We start from the raw sequence: 19246 nt of genomic DNA, 5'->3' as shown, positions 1-19246 counted from the left end.
TTTTTTTTTTTTAAACATCCAAAGATTTTATTATGGGAAATGCCTGCATGAAAGGAAGGAGGGAAGAAGCCAGGGAAGGCTGGGAGAGCCATCAGACCAAGATGCAAGGCACGGTTAGATACTTGATAAAGATTTACTGAAGAAATTAGGAGCTTCTTTTAAGAACTTTGAAGTCAGGGGTCAGAATGATAAAATTACATTCATATAACTTCTTACAAATAATAACATGAAAGAATTTTAGGGCAGAAAAAATCTTAGATATAAACTAATCCTGGGTAGTGACTGTGAGAACCAAGGACTTCACAGGGTCCCTGGGCTTCACTCTGTGCTGGGACCAGCCACTGGACTGGACTGGAGCAGGGAGCTCATTTACCTTCAACCTTACCATCTTTATTGTTCCTGTGAGGAAAGGGATACCTGTAGGGGGATCTCCCACGGTCACACAGCTGAGTAGTGACCAAATCAAAAACAGAACATAGATGTTCAAACTCCTAATCCAGAGTTTACTCACAAATTAAACCCATCAGAAGCAGCCAGAAATTCTACAAAAATAAAGTAGAAAAAGGAAGTTCTGGGATCTAATTCTAAGGGGCTCTAAAAAAGCAATAGACATATCATGCATAGAAAAGCTTCAGGATAGAGACTGCCAAGATGTCTAAATGGAACTAAATTTGTTAAGCTTCCAGCAGATAAACGATAACAAAATGTGTACCCCTGAAAAAAATGTTAAGATCAACTTAATATATAACAATATAAAAATTTTACTCAAAATTATTTTGAAGGGTAAAAAAATGACTTCAAGTACAATCTAATAGAGTATACATTTCCAATTACTACTAATATAACTTACAATATAAATTATACTGTATGCAAGAATTGCTCTAAAACATTAAAATAAATCCTTTATAACCTAAATGATTAGAGTAGATTTGTATGTATATAAATTTGGGTGGGGATTGAGGGTGCCAAAAAACTTTATAATGAGTTAACTCATTACAGGGTTAAAAAAATAAATATATTTGTGTATTATTGATACAACTTAAAATAAATGATAAAGTTGTTCATGGGCAACTCAGAAGATAATATCTAAAGCTCCTTTAATGTCTAAAAATTACATGACTCCAAAGTGACCAGGGCTAAAATGAACGAGGGATACCCACACCCACATGGCCTTTCTCAGCACTTAAAATCAAAGTCTTCCTCTTTCTGTAACATTAGCAATATGACAAAGTTGAGTAGCCAAATATTTTAGTTGACTTTTTAAAAAATCTTAACAGATTAATATGTAAACAAGATGATTTAAAGGTAAACATAATTAAATAATTTACAAATTAATGCCTGAACTAAATATTTCTAACCTATAGTCAACAAATGAGCTTGGGGCTATGAATCCTTAAACTAGAAGCACCTATCACGCTGGCATGCTTTTATCTTTTTTCAGGGAAAAGGGTCTAAGGTTTTTGCCAGGGTCTTAAAGGTGTCTCTGACCTCTAAAAGGTAAAGAAATATAAATTTAAAATATATTTTTTTTCTATTCAATATGGCAAACACGGCAGTCTTATGAGCAAACTATACTACCTGTATAACACATTTTATATTCTTACATCAACAATTCCTCAAGATGTATAAAAGGTGCTAAAATACAACCGCACTACATATATAAATACTTTCCCCAACGGCAATAAATACTTGATTGTTTCTGCCTGAACGTATTGTCTAAATAGGACTCTTCTAAAAACTAAATTAAATTAAAATGCAGTATTGGTTTTAGTCTGGTGTAATTGAGTGGACTTCCTAAGGAGAAAGAGCAGTAAAAGGGCACCTGTGTGCATGTTTGACTTACAGCCAGAAATGGTGTTTATGGAAAACTTCAGATGGAGCAAAAAGGCACTCAGCCAACAAAATCTACAGCTGTGAAACTTGGAACTTAGAAGCGCCCAAACTCCAAAAGCAAAAGTGGAATTATGGGATAGACTTTGAAGCTTGTTTATGTGCAAATTTTTCTAGCAAGTAACTTTGTATTTCTCTATTCAGATATATATTCTCTGATTAACACTAAAAATATTTTCTAATACCAGAGAAAACAGTGAAAGGGAATCCCATCCAGGTATTGATATTTACTTTTCCCCCCAGTTGTAAACAAAACTCAGGGTAACTAGGATGGAGTAGTTTAAATTCTATATCCAGAGATTTGCAACTTTTCTCCCATCCTAACCCCTGAGGAGGTAACAAATCTGCTCCACTGGTTAATATGGTCCCGAAAACACAGCAGCTCCTGGCTGGGAGAGACTGGAGGGGCTGCTGTATATCAGACTCTGAAAAAGCACCTCATGTGGTCTAAATATGCCCCATATTCCTATAACCTTTATGCTCAGTCATCTGCTGGTATATACCCAGACACTGCCTGAAATCTCGGGGGAAGGTGATCAGTAGTGGGCTTCAATGCAGAACTGGAAAGAGACTAGGCATCTTCTAAAGAAAGCTAACTACACTGTGTAAGAAAGAGCATTGGAGACCAGGGCTAAAGGTTAAAAATTGTGAGATTATGTATATACATAGGCAAGACACTGCACGCCAACTAAAGGTTTTGTTGTTTTCAGGTACCATGTGGTACAATTATGGATTATATACTGGAGTGCTTTAGCCAGAAAGAAAAGCAAACAATTTAGGGATACAGAATTGAATTTAATAAAGAATAATGTACCTGATTCTTGGCATCTTGTTTAATCATTATAATTTGGAATAAAAAATAAATCAATCAATGAACAGATATCTAGCAGCATGTATGTTCATTTATAGAAGAATGTTTTAGAGCCATCTCCAACTGAAATCATTAGTTCTGTTTAGACGGGAGGGCCCATGTATTTTAGGGTGAAGTTGGTTTATCATCTGTGCCGATATCAGTTTCATCTCAGCTAACCGGGCAACTTCAAACAGAAATGAGTTTATGTGCTCCGGCTATTATAATGGGAGTGCTATGCTCCTAAGGAGACACTCTAGAACTGGTCTACGACATCCATTCAGTTAGCAATTAGGAATCACTGTTCAGAGACCACAGCAGACTTTCAAACTGTGAAATCCAGAAACCAGAATACTTCTTCACTTGAGACATTTCTTTCTTGACAATCATCTTGTAAATGATTTCTGTCTGAATATATTATGGAAAGGGGCTTCTAATGTTGGTAAAATCCTTTACTATCTTGCTTACTATAATGTCTATTCAAGACACATGGCAGGTACACCTTCAGTACTGCTTTCTGAAAGGCAGTGTTACACTATATTTACTGTCTTCCCTCTTCCGCCCCCAATCAGTAAACTAGCAATTGATAATTAAGTACAGTTCCTACCAGAACATGCAGGGAAGGTGCATCACACCACAAGTCTCTCCTTTATGCTTTTACCTTCTCTAGTTCTGAAGGTCAAAGTTTGCAGTGCTGTGTCTGAACTTGTATTGAAATGTTTGGCATTAATAAAAACAAAGAAGGAATTAATATATTTTTTAATTGTGGGGGGAGGAGAAGGAATCTACAAAGGCGGATTTCACTTTCTAAGCAGCATTATATTGGTCTAGATTAATAATTTTCCCAGCAGGCCTTCCATGATTTTACTATGAACAATCGCAGCCTTTGTATCTCAGATCCCCTTACATGTGACATTTGATCAAAGTTTTAAAATCAGCAGCTAATGGAGGTGGAGAAAAGTCCTGCTCAGTAAGGCATTATACAAAGCTATCCCACAGCTCATTTTGAGGTTGCTACACGCTGGATCACAGACGTTTTCCAGCTAGACATTATTTAGATGTTTAAGTTTCTGTACCCTGAACACTATATTTATTGCATGTCATCATACTTCTCCTCAGGGAAACATCCCCTAAACATTACTAAAGCATGATTTAAGAAAATTCTTCAGTTCTTTCACACAGGTGTGTTTTTTAGAGATAGGTGTAAGGAACCAAACAATTAAATGTTTTCTTATTCAAGGTTTCTGTACATAGCCTTAAAAAAATAAAATAAAAAAGTCTGCCTCCTTGCCCCCCAAAAAAAGATTTCAGGTAACTAAATTACCTCTATTACTAGTTCTAGAATTAGTGGTAGTCATTCTGATGAGATGGGATATGAAAAGAAAACTAGTAAAATCAATTCATTAATTTCTACCTAAAAGTCCTTATCCAAGGAAATATTCCCAAAAGAAATGGAGGAAAAAAAGATTAGTAAAGGAAATATCTCACACTTAAACATGCTATATAAGGAAAGACGGCTGAAAGGAAATCTTGCAGGGAATTTTATCCCTTTGAACTTGTAAATAAACTCTTAAGTAAGATTATGCAAACTTACTAAAAGACCGGTCCTGATTAGAGAGAAAAAATGCACCCCTTCTCCAAGTCAGTTCTGGAGGCTTTCTCCAGAGTTGTTAAGGTCTGTGATGGGTGAAGAAAGACCTCCTAACAAACCAGCATTCTTTTCCACAGGATCAGAGCTAACTGGCCCCCCGCAGACTAAGTGACCAATCACATCAGCTTCAGCTGAAAGCAGCCCCCACGACATTATAAACAGAGCAATGTGAACCGTAAACCCAGTCCAAGAAGAGAACCTACAAGCTGGACTTGTAGATTAAAATTACCTCACCAAAAAGACAGTCTCTGAAAGCTTCCTCCAGACCTACCCGTGTATAAAGCTGGCCCAGCAAAAGAACTGGTGAGTACATGAGAAAATATTCAATCTTATTTCTTTCCTTAAGGAGAACAGAGAAAAAAACTGACTGACAAATAGGGATGGAGCTTGATATTGCCAATAGAGTTTTAAAACAAAGACATTACATACAGGATCATACATTAAGGTTCTTTATTCTTTTTCCTTAAATTTTAGAAATAGAATAATAGTCCTCTTGAAAGCATTATTGGAAATTTTCTTCTTAATTGTTTTACTAAATGTATACTAATTCTCCATTATAATATAGAAATGGGAAGAGAAAGACCCTGGAAAAAATTCAGTGGCTTTTTAAAAAATGTATCTTTTTCATTTGGAAGGGATTAAAGAAATCCAAAATGAGCAAAGAAAAACAAATGACCCCCCCCCAAAAAATCATTTTGTTTTTACTTTTTTAAGCCATAGGAAAAATGATGAGTGTCCTAATTTCTTAAGCATGAAATTATTGCTGAAATTAGGTGCTTCTACAAATAAGAAATTAAAATATAAAAGAATCTCTGAGCTTATATAATAGAATTAGAACTCACACTATTTGCCCTAATTATGGAGGGCAGGAGAGATGATTATGACTCTCTCCAGTCTTAAACTGTTTACACCAGAAGTGAACAAATACACAGTAATACTGCAATCATTTAACATTTGTAGTTATTATGACTTATATCTTAACTGTTTAATATGAACTATACTACTACATTACAACATGACAATAAAAGACATAATTTTGAGTGCTACAACCTAATGAGTAAAATGAATCCATTATTTTGATGACCAATGAAGCATCCAAACTATCATTTTTATAAAGTACTATTTTTTCCATCAAACAGTTTATAAATGGGCAAATATTTTATAGCCCACACAGAGAGACACAAGCAAACCATCCCAATTCTACTTTCTACTGGGATCAATTTACAAGAATCATATAAATACAGACTAGGAAAAACACATTCAAAAAGCACTTGTGTACCTGTAGAGATATGAAAATAACCTGGAAATATAATAGTATAAACATGTCTGTCCATCAGACACTTTTAAATTTGATGGAAAGAAAATCTACATACATTGGGCAACAATAATGTTTTAAATGCCATACAAGCATATATAAAATTATATAGAAAAAAATCACACAGGAAACCTCTATCAGTGGAGGGAAATGGTAGTAAGTTTACAAACATGTAGGATTTTAAAGGATCATGTTATTTAATTCCCTCTTTTCTTTCTTTCTCTTTTTAATATAAGGAAGCCTGGCCAAGGGGATTGGGTAGCTCGCCCAAACTGGCACAGCTATGTAACCAACAGAGCCAGAACCCAGTCAGCTAGATTTCCCACCCTGTCTTCGTTATGCTAAACCACACTGACTACATGAGTGCAAAGAATGGAGTTATTCAGGGTAATCTGTTAAGTGGGGACTGAAATCTTACCTCTCTCAAATACTCCACTTTCCAGCACCATCTAAACCAGATTTAGGAAAGTTTTATATATAAAAAGGATAATGCTTCACTGTTTTGATATTAGCCTTCTGACTGCCCTGTTCACAGGTTTTTTTATGTATTTACTTAGTCGCAAGAGAAAAAAAAAACTGTAAAAGCCTAGAGCAAGAGTGCTACAAAAGCTATAGGTAAGAAGTTACAATCCTGAAAAGGCCCAAATGAAAATAACTGATTTTGTTAGCTATAGTATGTATACAAAGGCTGTCTCCTCAGGTAATGAATTTTAGAACTTAATGAAGCAAGCTGAAAATCAAGAAGAATCATGGACCTTTCCGCCCACGAATTACTATGATACAATTAGCAATCAGTGGTTCCATAAGTGGAACAGCACTAGTGTACAGCTTCATCATGGGCATTTTCACATAGGCAGGAAGCAAGAAACAATACAGGTCAAAGCCATGGACAATGCAAAACCACACAGTGGTTCACAAACTTACTGGAGGCAGCCAACTACCCTTTATTGCTATACCCTTCTTCAAGTGTCAAAATGTCTTTTCTTTTACAAAATTATGATGAATATATTGTTAAAATTATTTTCTCACCTGGCAAAATACAAATTTGGCAATGCTTTATAAGAACCCTCCTCTCCACATTTTGTTTTAACTCTGCTGGTCTATAGGATCTAAGACTAGACTATGTACAATAATTCTGATTGTACTAATCTTCAAACCTTACAAGATGTCTTCCTTAACTGAAAATATCCTTCTTGCGTACAAATCTAGGTCTTAGCCTAAGCATTTCTGAAGAACAAATATTCTGTAGGAGCTCTTGGACAAAACTAGTCAAATGTAACGTGTTATTCACAAAAGCTAACTAGGGTCAAAATGTCTATTTTTGAGGCAATATAGCACTGACTCTGGACTACGGACTAAGCAGGAACTGACCACCACTTACTACCTTTGTGATCTTAGGAAACTCACTGTGGCTCAGTCTCATTATCTATAAAATGGGCATTAATAATGGTACTTATTACTAGGAAAGTTAAGAAACATTATTAATACCAGTAAGGCAACTAATAGCCCAAGAGGTTACTCTGTGCCAGGCATTGCTATTGGCTTCACATGAGTCAATACATGTGAAGTGCTTGGTATGATTCCTGGCACATAATAAATAATATATATTAGCCAATATTATTAATCATTACTGACATAAAAATCATGCATAAAATTAACAATGATTTAAAATGGATATTTGAGACACTTCTGGGGACAGGAGAGTTCTAAGGTGCTAAAAATCAGGCTGTCAAAGACTATTTTGTGAATGCAGTACCAATCATCTTGGGACAGACTTTTATCTCACCAAACTCTAAATAGATAGCTTCTTGTAGTTAAAAAAAAATAAAAATAAAAAAATAGCCAACTGTTAAGTTAGTCAGACTTGCAAAATAATCCATACGCCTTGTGAAAACTTCTTTTATCTGCCTGATCCTCAGTGATCTCATCTGAAAAATGGGATAAGAATGTTTATCTTAAAAAAAAAAATGAATGTCTATCTTGCTGAGATACCAAAGAATTAGAGACAATGCAGTAATGAAAGCACCTAGCACAATGCCTATGAATATTTTGTTATTATTATAATTTCCAAAAGGGCAGAGATCAGGTCTTCTAAAACATCAAAAAGTCTAGCAAAATGAATCACTCAATAGCTGTGCCAAGAAAAAAAAACTAAATAAAATGATAATGACAACTTGTTAGGATAATAAATTATAAAACATTAATGCCCTAAGATTTTTTAAAAATTTATAACATGAAACAGAAATGACCATCTAATCTAAATAAAGTTAACAATCAACCCAGTGTTCCATCAGCAACTCATATGTGAAGAAAATATACGAGAATGTCTCTAATATCACCAATAAATGTTAAATCAGCCTTAGGACAAAAGGGAAAGCATATACCCAGCTGGCCAATGCCCAATTCCAACAACACAGGAAGCCAGTCTCCAAAGCCCCAAAGTCCCTAGACACAGGAGGGTCCATCCAGCAAACTCAAGCAAAGCATCATTGTCATTCAAAAGGTAGGAAGGTGATATGCAACACTTCCAAGGGCATCTACTTCTGAAGGAGGAAGCATCGAAAAGAGTCATGTATAAACACCTAGTACTGGATTGTGGCAAAGAAGAAAGGCAGATTCAAGGGAAGCAAAGTTGCATTTCCCATTCTGTTTCTGCTTGCCTCTGCGTAAGTCTTTGACACCTTTGTCATATTCAAGGATGGTCACATGGAAAGTGCACATTAGATTTCGACTCACCACAGAGAAAAGAAGAAACACAGATGAAAACCGTTTATAGCTAAAAACTAACTTTACTAATGTTTCTAAAATTGACCTTTAATGTCTTAATGATTATTTTAGTTCATTAAACTCGAAGCTTTTTCTTCTGGTTCATTTACTTCTCTTTTTTCTTTTTTAAGGCATTGCCTTTTTTTAAAAAAATTATTTATTTACTTATTTGGCTACATCAGGTCTTAGTTGTGGCATGCAGGATCTTTAGTTGCGACACGTGGAATCTTTAGTTGCAGCAAGTGAACTCTTTCAGTTGTGGCATGTGGGGTCTGGCCCCCTGCATTGGCAGCCACTGGAATCTTAGCCACTGGACCACCAGGGAAGTACCTGGTTCATTTACTTTCAAAATTAATATTACCTTGGAATCTTTACCTGGAATTTCTTAATTTTGCCAAGAAAATAATTTTCTGTCTACCCCACAATCTAATCAGCATCTAGAATATTCAGAAGGGCGGCAATCCATGAGCCATAGAAGGAAAGACTCCATGAAAATGACCACAAAGTAACAAAAACAAATAAAACCTAATCATAGAACTTTCAACAGGCTAATTATAAAGCATACAATGGAACTATGGATCTCTAAAAGCTTACTCTTATCCTAGCAATAAGTATGGCTTCAAAACATTTTCAGACAGTTCAACACTACACTTCTAAATGATTTCTATTTATTTAAACAGAGGAACACATATTTAATGTTCCTTTTCATTATGAATTATTCATAGTTATAAATTATTAATTAATTATGGAAAGTTGTTACACATAATGTTTAGTCAAATCAATACATACTTGAAGCCTCGACTTGTGCAAGAAAGATATAGGAGTATCAAAAAGAGACATGAATCGTAATCCCAACCCTTGGGGATTCGTTAATATGCCAAACAATATTTTAACAGTCATTAAAGGAACCAATAATAGATATCCTAAGGCAATCCATGATTAGCTATCAAATGAATGACTTAGTCAGTAAATGCTCCCTTATGTAAAGAGAAAGAGCTATCAGACTGGGAAAGCCTGCCCAGCAGTCAGGGAAGCATTCCAAAAAAATTACAAAACAAAGTCTCAGAATTTATTAATATTACCTGAAAAACAGTTAAGGGTTTACTAATTTACTCTTGATTTCAGAGAATTACAGCCTGAGATGGATGGCAGTAATTGCAAAGTTATTGCTCCTCTCCTAACTCAGAGATACCGGAGGATGGTCACCAAGGATGGCCATAGCACACTTCAAATGGATGGCGCTCAAAGAGGTCTTGCATATCTTCGAGACGCTTGGGGAATCCTAATGGACATGCGCTGGCGCTGGATGATGTTGGTTTTTTCTGCTTCTTTTGTTATCCACTGGCTTGTCTTTGCAGTGCTCTGGTATGTTCTAGCTGAGATGAATGGTGATCTGGAACTAGATCATGATGCCCCACCTGAAAACCACACTATCTGTGTCAAGTACATCACCAGTTTCACAGCTGCATTCTCCTTCTCCCTGGAGACACAACTCACAATTGGTTACGGTACCATGTTCCCCAGTGGTGACTGTCCTAGTGCAATCGCCCTACTTGCCATACAAATGCTCCTAGGCCTCATGCTAGAGGCCTTCATCACAGGTAATTGTTTTTTGTATTTTGTTTGTTTTATTTTTGGCTGCGGTGGGTCTTCGTTGCTGCGCGTGGGCTTTCTGTAGTTGCAGCAAGTGGGGGCTACTCTTCATTGCAGTGCACGGGCTTCTCATTGAGGTGGCTTCTCTTGTCGCGGAGCACAGGGTCTAGGCACACGGGCATCAGTAGTTGCAGCACGTGGGCCCTAGAGTGCACAGGCTTCAGCAGTTGCGGCGCGCAGGCTTCAGTAGTTGTGGCACACAGGCTCTAGAGTGCAGACTCAGTAGTTGTGGCACACGGGCTTAGTTGTTCCGCGGCATGTGGGATCTTCCCGGTACAGGGATCAAACCCATGTCCCCTGCATTGGCAGGCCGATTCTTAACCACTGCGTCATCAGGGAAGTCCCCACAGGTAATTGTTTTTGTTCTTAAAAAAAAAAATGTATGAATGTTTTGGAATGGGTATAGTCAGTTATAAGCAACGGTATTACAGAATAATTTATTTGCATCATTGGCAGGTAATGCCTGAGACTGAAAGGAAGAGCCTAGGGTCAAACAATAGGAGAAATTTTAAGAAACCTCTCTCTATACTTAAATTTTACATACTGAAATTTCTTAAGAAAAAAGGGATCATTATGCTACCAGCCAAAAAGATATTAACAAAAAATCTAAAAGGAGTTTTTCAGAGAAGCTAAATATTTTGTTAAATAAGTGAATAAATATGTTCAATGCATATTTTGACAGTCATTTTACCTAACAGAGGAATTTGATTTTTTTTTTTTTAACCTTTACTGGGCTAGAATTTTCTCCTCTGAGTTCATCTTTTCAACATTTACTCAATATTAATGAGTCCAGAACACCAGTCAGCACTGCAGATTAGAGAACAAGTATACATATCCTGAGCCTGTACTGGAAATAGGCCACAATGATTGTGAAATTTTGCGTATAAACCTGGCAACACATGATACTCTTTGCTCTAATAAAGTAGGGCTAGTGATATATACAACTAAAAAATAAAAAACAAAACAAAGAGAAAACCTTGTTTTAACACACTATGGGCGATATTAACAGTGGTATGGAATAAAGTCCCAGTGTGCAAGCAACTGGCTTTTACAACCCGTAGCAAATCACTTAATCTTTACAAGAAGAGTTCTTACACTGGGCCACTCGATAAAATTTAGAGGATATGTGAACTTAGACAGGAAAAACTTACATCTTTTTTTTCTTTTACACTAACCTCCAACTGAAATTTGGTATTTCCTTTGATTATAAATGTAGGCAACAAAAAACAAAAGCACTGGCAATACCCGTAACTTTGTTACAAACAGAAATCCCAGATATTTTCATATCATACTATAATACTTCAAAATTACAGTACTAAACCCCCACTGTATTTTTTTATTTAATGCATTAAAAAAGCACATATAGTACACATGGTAATTTTTTAAATGTTCAACTGGATTTCAGTGTATTTGGTTTCCTGTTTATATACTTTATTTTAATGCATTTAAAGTGTAATTCTAATAAGAGGTTCATAGACCTCACCAGCCTGCCAACATCTGTGGCACAAAAGTAGTTAAGAAACCATGATCTACCTGCTGGGGGGCACATGGAGGATGCACTTGAAGGGTACACTGAAAACCACCTTAGAGACAGAGCATTCTTAAAAAAAAAAGGTTTGTATAAATTTCAAAGTTAAAAATTCTTCAATGTCACTTGTTCTACAGGTCCCCTCCCTACCCCAAATCATTCTACTATGAATCTAATCTCTATTTAAACTTGAAGTAATCTGGTTGCAAGTAAATTGCATTTATTTTCTGCTATTTTTAAAGCAGGGACAGCAATACAGGAAATGACCACTCCTCCACTTCATAACAAACTAAAGTTTTACATTTCTATGTAACAAAATGAATTGTGCTTACCCATTTTGAAATCGCAGGTTTAAAATAAAGAATGTATGTACCGTTTTGCAAAATCCTTCAGGCTAATGAGAAATTAACAAGTTCAATTCCTGACTCATTTCGAAGGCATGGCACCAAGAAATGTATAAAAATTTGCTAGATCCTTCTCATTCAGAAAAGGTACTGATATTTAATCTGTTCATTCTAAAAAAAATTCAATGGTTTCTAATTTAGGTGCCTTTGTGGCGAAGATCGCCCGGCCAAAAAATCGAGCTTTCTCAATTCGCTTTACTGACTTAGCAGTAGTAGCTCACATAGATGGTAAACCTAATCTTATTTTCCAAGTGGCCAACACTCGACCTAGCCCTCTAACCAGTGTTCGGGTCTCAGCTATACTCTATCAGGAAAGAGAAAACGGCGAACTCTACCAGACCAGTGTGGACTTCCACCTTGATGGCATCAGTTCTGAGGAATGTCCATTCTTTATCTTTCCACTAACCTACTATCACTCCATTATACCATCGAGTCCCCTGGCTACTCTGCTCCAGCATGAAAATCCTCCCCACTTTGAATTAGTTGTGTTCCTTTCAGCAATGCAGGAAGGCACTGGAGAAATATGCCAAAGGAGGACATCCTACCTACCCTCTGAGATCATGTTACATCACTGTTTTGCATCTCTGCTGACCCGAGGTTCCAAAGGTGAATATCAAATCAAGATGGAGAATTTTGATAAGACTATTCCTGAACTTCCAACACCTCTGGTCTCCAAGAGCCCAAACAGGACTGACCTGGACATCCATATCAATGGACAAAGCATTGACAATTTTCAGATCTCTGAAACAGGACTGACAGAGTAAGAAATATCCATAGCGCCCTATTTTTTAATGTATTAAATATACTCAGCCAGTTATGCACCTATTTTTCCTTCATCATATCTCATGTTTTCTTTTTTCCAATGCTGATTACATCTTTCTGATTACATCATGGTGATCAAGCCTCCGCCCATAAAAAAAAATGGCTAGCAATACACATTGTGGAAATATAACATTATACAAAGTTTGTATCTGTGGTTATCTGCTGAAATCAATGCATCTGAATGTAACAGATATTTACAATAACAGAAATGCTGTTGGTGAGTTTGTATGGATGTGGTATGATACCAGTAACGAAGGTAAAATTGACAGTGAAGTTTAACACAGCTGAACTCTAAGAAAATCAGCTATAAATTTCTCATTTTCATCTGCAAGTTGAAGCAGCAGCCTAGTTTCAAACCTAGCTCCCTGGGTAGAATGATGATTTCACAATATTTAGTGAACACTCTTTTAAAACTGTTATTTCTTCAAGGCAACAAAGATCAGTCCTTTGGTTCTTTATAAAACAAAACTAGGGTAAATATTACCCCCTTAATTTTTAACAGCTAAGAACAAAAACTCACAAGAAAACAGCGAAGAACAGATTTATACATAACTCTAAAAGCATTTGAGCATGACACCCAAACACATGCACATATTCATACATTTGTGGCAGAAAGTGATCAGAGCAAGTTAAGATAAGCTCTAGGCTGAAGGAAACTGCAGGGTGGTATTTGAGCAAGGAGACCCAAAATTATATCTACTTTAAAGCTACTAGGCATACTAATCAAATAGTGATTTAAAAATTATAACCAACCATTCATCTGAATAACTTCCGACCTAAGTAAAAACATTCCCTTTCTACTTAGGGTCCATTCAATGGTATAAGAACCTCGTAGATGCAAATATATTTACGTTTTTGTAGGTATAAAGGTTTAGATATAATTCAACTAGGGGAAAAAATCTCCAACAGAAAAAGCAAAAAATAATTAGGCAATGAAGTATTTTCAAACCCAAATTCCTGTTTCAAACTTCAGATAGTTTTTTCTATAAACACAAAATGAGTGTTTATTCACCAGCAGGAGGTTGGACGAGATGAACTCTATTATTTCTTTCCAAATCTAATACTCCATGAAAATTATGCTTTCTCTGCTTTTTTAATTTTGCATATACTAGGATGAACACTTTCCCTTACCTCCAGTTTAACTTAAGACTATCCTCTGTAAATTTGCCATTTCAATAAAAAAATCGAACTGTCCTCAAACAGGAACCAAAAAAGTCACCCTATCAGATTTCAAATAGATTTGTTGCTGTTATTCTTTTCTGAAATTTCCCTTATCCAGGTTTATGTGAAAAAAGTGAAAGATTAACCCTCCCTACTGGTGATGACCCACACAGGAATCATCTCTTAAAATAAATACTAGCTAGTAAAGGGAAGCAGTTGTGAAAAGCAGGGAACAGCAGCAAGTCACATTTTTCTACTCCTAGACCAAAAGGAAGAGAAAATAAAGAACTTTGGAGTGGTCTAAGACTAATTATAGCAAAGTGTATCAAGGACACAGAAACTTAATCACTGCGAACTTTTGCTGTTTGAAAACCTTAGGCATTCTTAAGTACTAGCTAGACCAACAGGTTTTCCTCCAACACAAGATTGTTGTAACACATATAATCAGCAAGAATTCTTATTTCTATAATAAAGTTAACAAGATTCTCCTAACCTGATGAAAACAAGTACTGAAGATTTACATGGTATATTTTTTCCTAAGAGCTCTACATCACTTACACAGATCAATTCCAACAGTTCAGAGAGGCTGCCTAAAGTCACGCAATTTGGAAGTGAGCAAGACCTGTCTAGGATCTGAGTCTCAATATAGATGCAGTATATTCTCCATTCAAGTCATAGAAGTCTCTTACTGTACTATTTATACATAAACTCTGCACCTGAAAATTAGATATAACTTTCCCTACACACACACCCCCAAAAAGAACTCCGTTGGTATACTAGTGCTATTTAATAAATAGACAACTAAGAAATGCAATCAAATACTTTTGTCTAGGAGGCTGAAAGCTTCTGAAAGAACTGTTCATGATTCTTTTACTTTAAAGAATCACATCTTCTATGTTAAGGATTAAGTTTTCTGCAAAGGCCCCATTATCCTTTCAGGTGAATAGAGTACAGACTGAAAGAGGGGGAAATTTACTGGAAAGTGGGAAGAGCAGCTCTAACTCCTGGCTTGACAGCTCACTTACCTGGGCCACCTGAGAAATCAGTGACGATATCTCGGACACATGATCAAGGAGACCACGTTGGAACTAAGTTAAAAAATGCTTGTGGAACCCAATCCAGATAGCATGACAGTCCCAACAAACTGAAGACAAGGAGATACTAAAAATCATAAGGCCTACTTTTATATATGTACAAGCCCATATTACCAACTGCCAGCAGCAGCCTAATAACCCAAAATTGCTATGTCTGCTTCAAAGCATTTCACACCAAAATGCACTGAGCTGAACCTTTCGGTTTCACCTGGATTTTTTTTAATGATCCTTTAATTCCATCCTCACAGAACCATACCGTAAGATGATCACCAGAACTGATCTCCCCCTATGCAGCAATCAATTTCTATTGAATAGGAATTATAATTTGAATATTACAGGCCTTTTTCCACCTCCACATTCTCCCACGGGTATTCACAAGGGTCATGCACAATTCTAACCCAGATGCCTCTAATTCCACCCATTTCTCTACACATAAGAAGCAAATATATGATAAGAACCATCTCTAACTTTAAAAAGAACAAATCATTCTGGAACCTTCAGTACTCAAATTATCTTAATTTGATGTCATAGGACATCTCACAATTGATCAATATGTCAGTGTGTCCCAACAAACTAGTTAAGTACTGCTGTTCTTGGAGAAAGTAAGATACAGTATGAGCAATTTTTTTTAATCTACAGTATTTTCAACAAAAGTGGATTACTTATAAAAAGAGAAGCTCAGAATCATTAACACAGTTTATTTAATAACCTGAAGTGAGCATCTTATTTAAAAAAGCATTCAATAAAAGCCACTACAAAATATTTCTATAGATCTATGTGGACACTGCCCTGAAAAAAAGAAAGAATATACATCAAAAAGACCAGATGAATAAACGACATTCACAGTAAGAACATTCACAGTTTTAGCCTTCGCTCTCTAATACAAAAGCGATCATTCTAGTATTTTCTCTATTTCTTCTCACCTGTGACATACTACCTGCACTGGAAAAGGAGTTAATAGCCTGCTTCCTAACTTGAAATTTCAATTCGTAAGATAGCCTTAATAAAAAATATATGTCTTGCAGAGAACACACAGACCTAAAAAGTTAAATCAAGTAAATCCTAATGGTTATATTTATCATCCCTGGTTTCATGCAATAAAGCCCTCAAATAACCATGGAACTCCAAATGCAAGCAATGCTACAACCCCATCTACTGGAGAGACGCAAGTAATTTTTAATAAATGTATCCTTATGTGTGAGCCTTGTTAAGAACCAGTATCATGGAAATCCAGATAAAAATACTTCGAAACAGTAAGAAAGTCTTACCTACATCTTTTCGCCCTGGTTTTTCAAAACGTCTATCACCCCTAGAAAAGGTAAAAATAAGTTTCAAACAAATCTTGAGAGTAATACATAGATTTCCCATCTATGACACCCATTTTCCTATCTTTCTTAATAGCATTTTTCTTTTTCAAATTATAAAACAAATACACTGTTACTGCCTAACCTTTGGAAAATACAGAAAAGCACAAAGATGAAAACAAAAATATCCACCATCTCACCTACCAAAAGCTAGCTTCTATAGACCCAGAAATGTTATTTTTTAATTAGATACATGTTTTATTTTAGGTATCTGCTGTACAGAGCTTTATATACTGCTTTTAGAATGTGTTTTTACATATCACTAGATATTTTCAAAATTATCCTAACTTTAATGGTTATATACTATTCTACTGTATGGATACACTATTATATAAGAAACCACACTGATATTAAGCTGTTTGGTTTATTTCGCATTATTTTATATTATAAATATTATCACAGTGGACATCTTTGTACATGTATCTCTGTGCAACTGCCTTTGCTCATCTTGAAAGACTTCATATAAAGTCACAAACAGTATAGAGAAGATGCTTTGATTAACAGCAACGAACAGTAAAATGAAGATGCTTCCCACTGAGCACTAATCAAATAGCAAATCTAATTAACTATTAAATATCCATGCTGGCACAAAAATATGAACGTATTTATCTAGAATGCTTCTTCCTTTAAATAAGGATCATTTAAACATTTCTAACATAATTGATATTCAATTAACAGCATTTTTTGAAAAGGGAAACCTTGTAACTCTACAAAGAGCCTTCTCCTCTGTAGAAAGCGGAAAAGAAATGTTTTTTACACCAAGAAACCTTTATACCAAGATGTGGATCCTTTTAGTTACCTTTCCTCCCAGCTCTGCGACCTATGCATTTCCCTGCCACCTCCTCGACCAAACACACCCTCTACTTCATCAAAGCTTCTTTGGTAGAAACCACATTCACCTCTGCCTCTGCCTGAAAATAAGAAAACAGAAAAAAATAATAGTCAGATGTCAACATCTGGCACAAGTTCAACATCAAACATTAATCTCTGAAGTTCTGTCTATATACCAAGTAGGATGTCTACATTTAAATATTTAGCAAGGCCCACTGAATCTTTACCAGTGAGACCAATGACAGCACTGAAGTAGCTAGACCACAGGAGGATAAAAAAACAAGTTAGAAAACTGTGTAAGCGTCCCAGTTCCAGTCCTGAACAAGAAATAGTATCAACATTAAGCTCCTTAATAAAAAATTCAATTGTGAAATTCTAAGATCAGTAAACCAATACTACAAATCAAACCTTTTATTGTATTATTTTCAACAAAAATGGAAGATGTGGAGAGTTTGAGAAGAGAGCAGATAAAGTACAAAAGGCAAGCACAAATGTCAAATTAATTTCTTTAACTCCGGAAAAAGGGTAATTTAATTGGGTCAACTCTAAACTAACAATTTTGTAAACTAACTCCTTAAAGGATATTCCACAGCGACCAAAGGCACTCTTTCCCATTTGCTCAAATCTTGAAGAAAAATATCAGGCAGCACTAAATATTCGAACTGCAGAGCCAGTAAGAATGTGTGGATGTAGGAATTTAGAGGCTCCAGTGGCTCAAGTGTACACTGGCCTTTACTGAAAGCAATTTGATTAATCTATCAAAATTTGACTCAACAATTCTAACTAGAATTTATCCTAATAGAAATACTCGCACAAATATGCAAATACATATATACGAAGATGTTCACTGCAATTTTTAAAAAAACAGAACTTAATCAGTAAAGGATTGGCTAAATAAATTGATAAAACTATTCAGCAGAACACCAGGAAGCCACAGAAGATAAAGTACTGACATTAAAAGAAATCTACATTATTCTGCTGAATGACAGAAGTATGCCCCAAAACAATACATATAAAAAAGATTCCATGCATATAAATGATATGGCTGCATAGTTAGGGTCAGGAACGATATAAATCCAAATGTTGCATCTGGGGCCAGAAGGCAGTATGCACTTTCAGCTTTATACTTTCTGTATAGTGTGAGGATTTCCCAACTAACCTGTGTGTTGGATACACCATTTGCATCCAACACACAGGTTAGAAAATTGGAGGGCAGCGAGGTGCCTAGGGATGTATTTATACCTAGATGAAATCTTAGCCATTATCCCTAGCTCAACTTCTCCCACGGTATAAAACCACCCAAAGAAAAATGATGATGAATCTTGAATAAAAGCATGAATGCATTCCAAAGCTAAATACAATTGAGTTAAGTAATTGTTTCAAATATCCATGCAGTATTTCTACTTCTTGGTTATAATTCATCAAGAATTGACTCAATACAATTGTATTTCTATATGACATTATGGAATACAAAAGTAATGCATAGAATTTTATGTACATAAATACCCTCTCAACTAGTCCAAGTATCAATTTCTTCATCTGTAAAATGGAAGTGGGGACTAGGGTTGAACTACAATAATCTTACCTTCCAGTTACCTTCCAGTTGTACCAACTTAACTTCAAGTCATTTTAAAGTCAATGTCCAGTTTCGTACCTCTATCCTCAGGAAATACATACACTTTATTTAAGATCCTAAAACAGTGTAATACAAACTGTTATATTACACTGGGGTGATTCCCTACAACGAGATTTTTAGGGTGAAAGAAAAAAAGTCCCCTGTCCTTTTAGAGAACAATTTTCTCAAGAAAACCATTAAGTACATAGCACCCTGGAAAAGTGTTTTATTCTGGAAACAGATGAATACGAAAAACAGCCTTCCAAAGTTGCCAGAAAAATAAGCAAACCACAGACAAAATA

The 19246-nt window shown here is 35.7% G+C and overlaps 2 protein-coding genes across 6 annotated transcripts in view; one reads left to right on the top strand and one right to left on the bottom strand.

The window, feature by feature from the left end:
• The window catches only part of GIGYF2 (GRB10 interacting GYF protein 2), a 126641-nt gene that overhangs the window by 63119 nt on the left and 44276 nt on the right, over positions 1-19246 (bottom strand). For all 4 annotated transcript variants that reach the window (XR_013828852.1, XM_079925062.1, XM_079925064.1 and 1 more), the window contains 2 exons: positions 17298-17409; positions 16403-16443 (listed from right to left, as the gene is read on the bottom strand). Coding sequence is in view for 3 of the 4 variants with exons in the window: in XM_079925062.1 (XP_079781188.1) it covers positions 16403-16443; positions 17298-17409 (153 nt within the window). In the remaining variant the exon portion in view is untranslated. The remainder of the gene's footprint in view (positions 1-16402; positions 16444-17297; positions 17410-19246) is intronic.
• On the top strand, positions 876-12394 carry KCNJ13 (potassium inwardly rectifying channel subfamily J member 13). 2 transcript variants are annotated; one of them, XM_079925067.1, is made up of 3 exons: positions 876-4694; positions 9598-9837; positions 12199-12394. In XM_079925067.1, exons 2-3 carry the CDS (start codon positions 9614-9616, stop codon positions 12257-12259), a joined length of 285 nt encoding a protein of 94 aa, XP_079781193.1. In that variant the 5' UTR covers positions 876-4694; positions 9598-9613; the 3' UTR covers positions 12260-12394. The 2 variants fall into 2 exon arrangements, with proteins under 2 accessions (XP_079781193.1, XP_079781192.1); XM_079925066.1 differs by lacking the exon at positions 12199-12394 and adding an exon at positions 10435-12146 and having other exon boundaries at positions 9598-10073.

The sequence above is a fragment of the Stenella coeruleoalba genome (genome assembly GCF_951394435.1).
Source record: "Stenella coeruleoalba genome assembly, chromosome: 6".
NCBI lineage: Eukaryota > Metazoa > Chordata > Mammalia > Artiodactyla > Delphinidae > Stenella > Stenella coeruleoalba.
Note: the sequence above shows the minus strand (reverse complement) of the source record. Positions and strands in the feature narration are given on the sequence as shown.

What these genes read in the sequence shown, in the direction of transcription:
- KCNJ13 (XM_079925066.1), top strand. Translation starts at nt 9,614, where the DNA reads ATGGATGGCAGTAATTGCAAAGTTATTGCTCCTCTCCTAACTCAGAGA. An exon ending in GCTAGAGGCCTTCATCACAG is followed by an intron (nt 10,074 to 10,434) that starts GTAATTGTTTTT and finishes CTGCATTGGCAG; the next exon opens with GCCGATTCTTAACCACTGCG.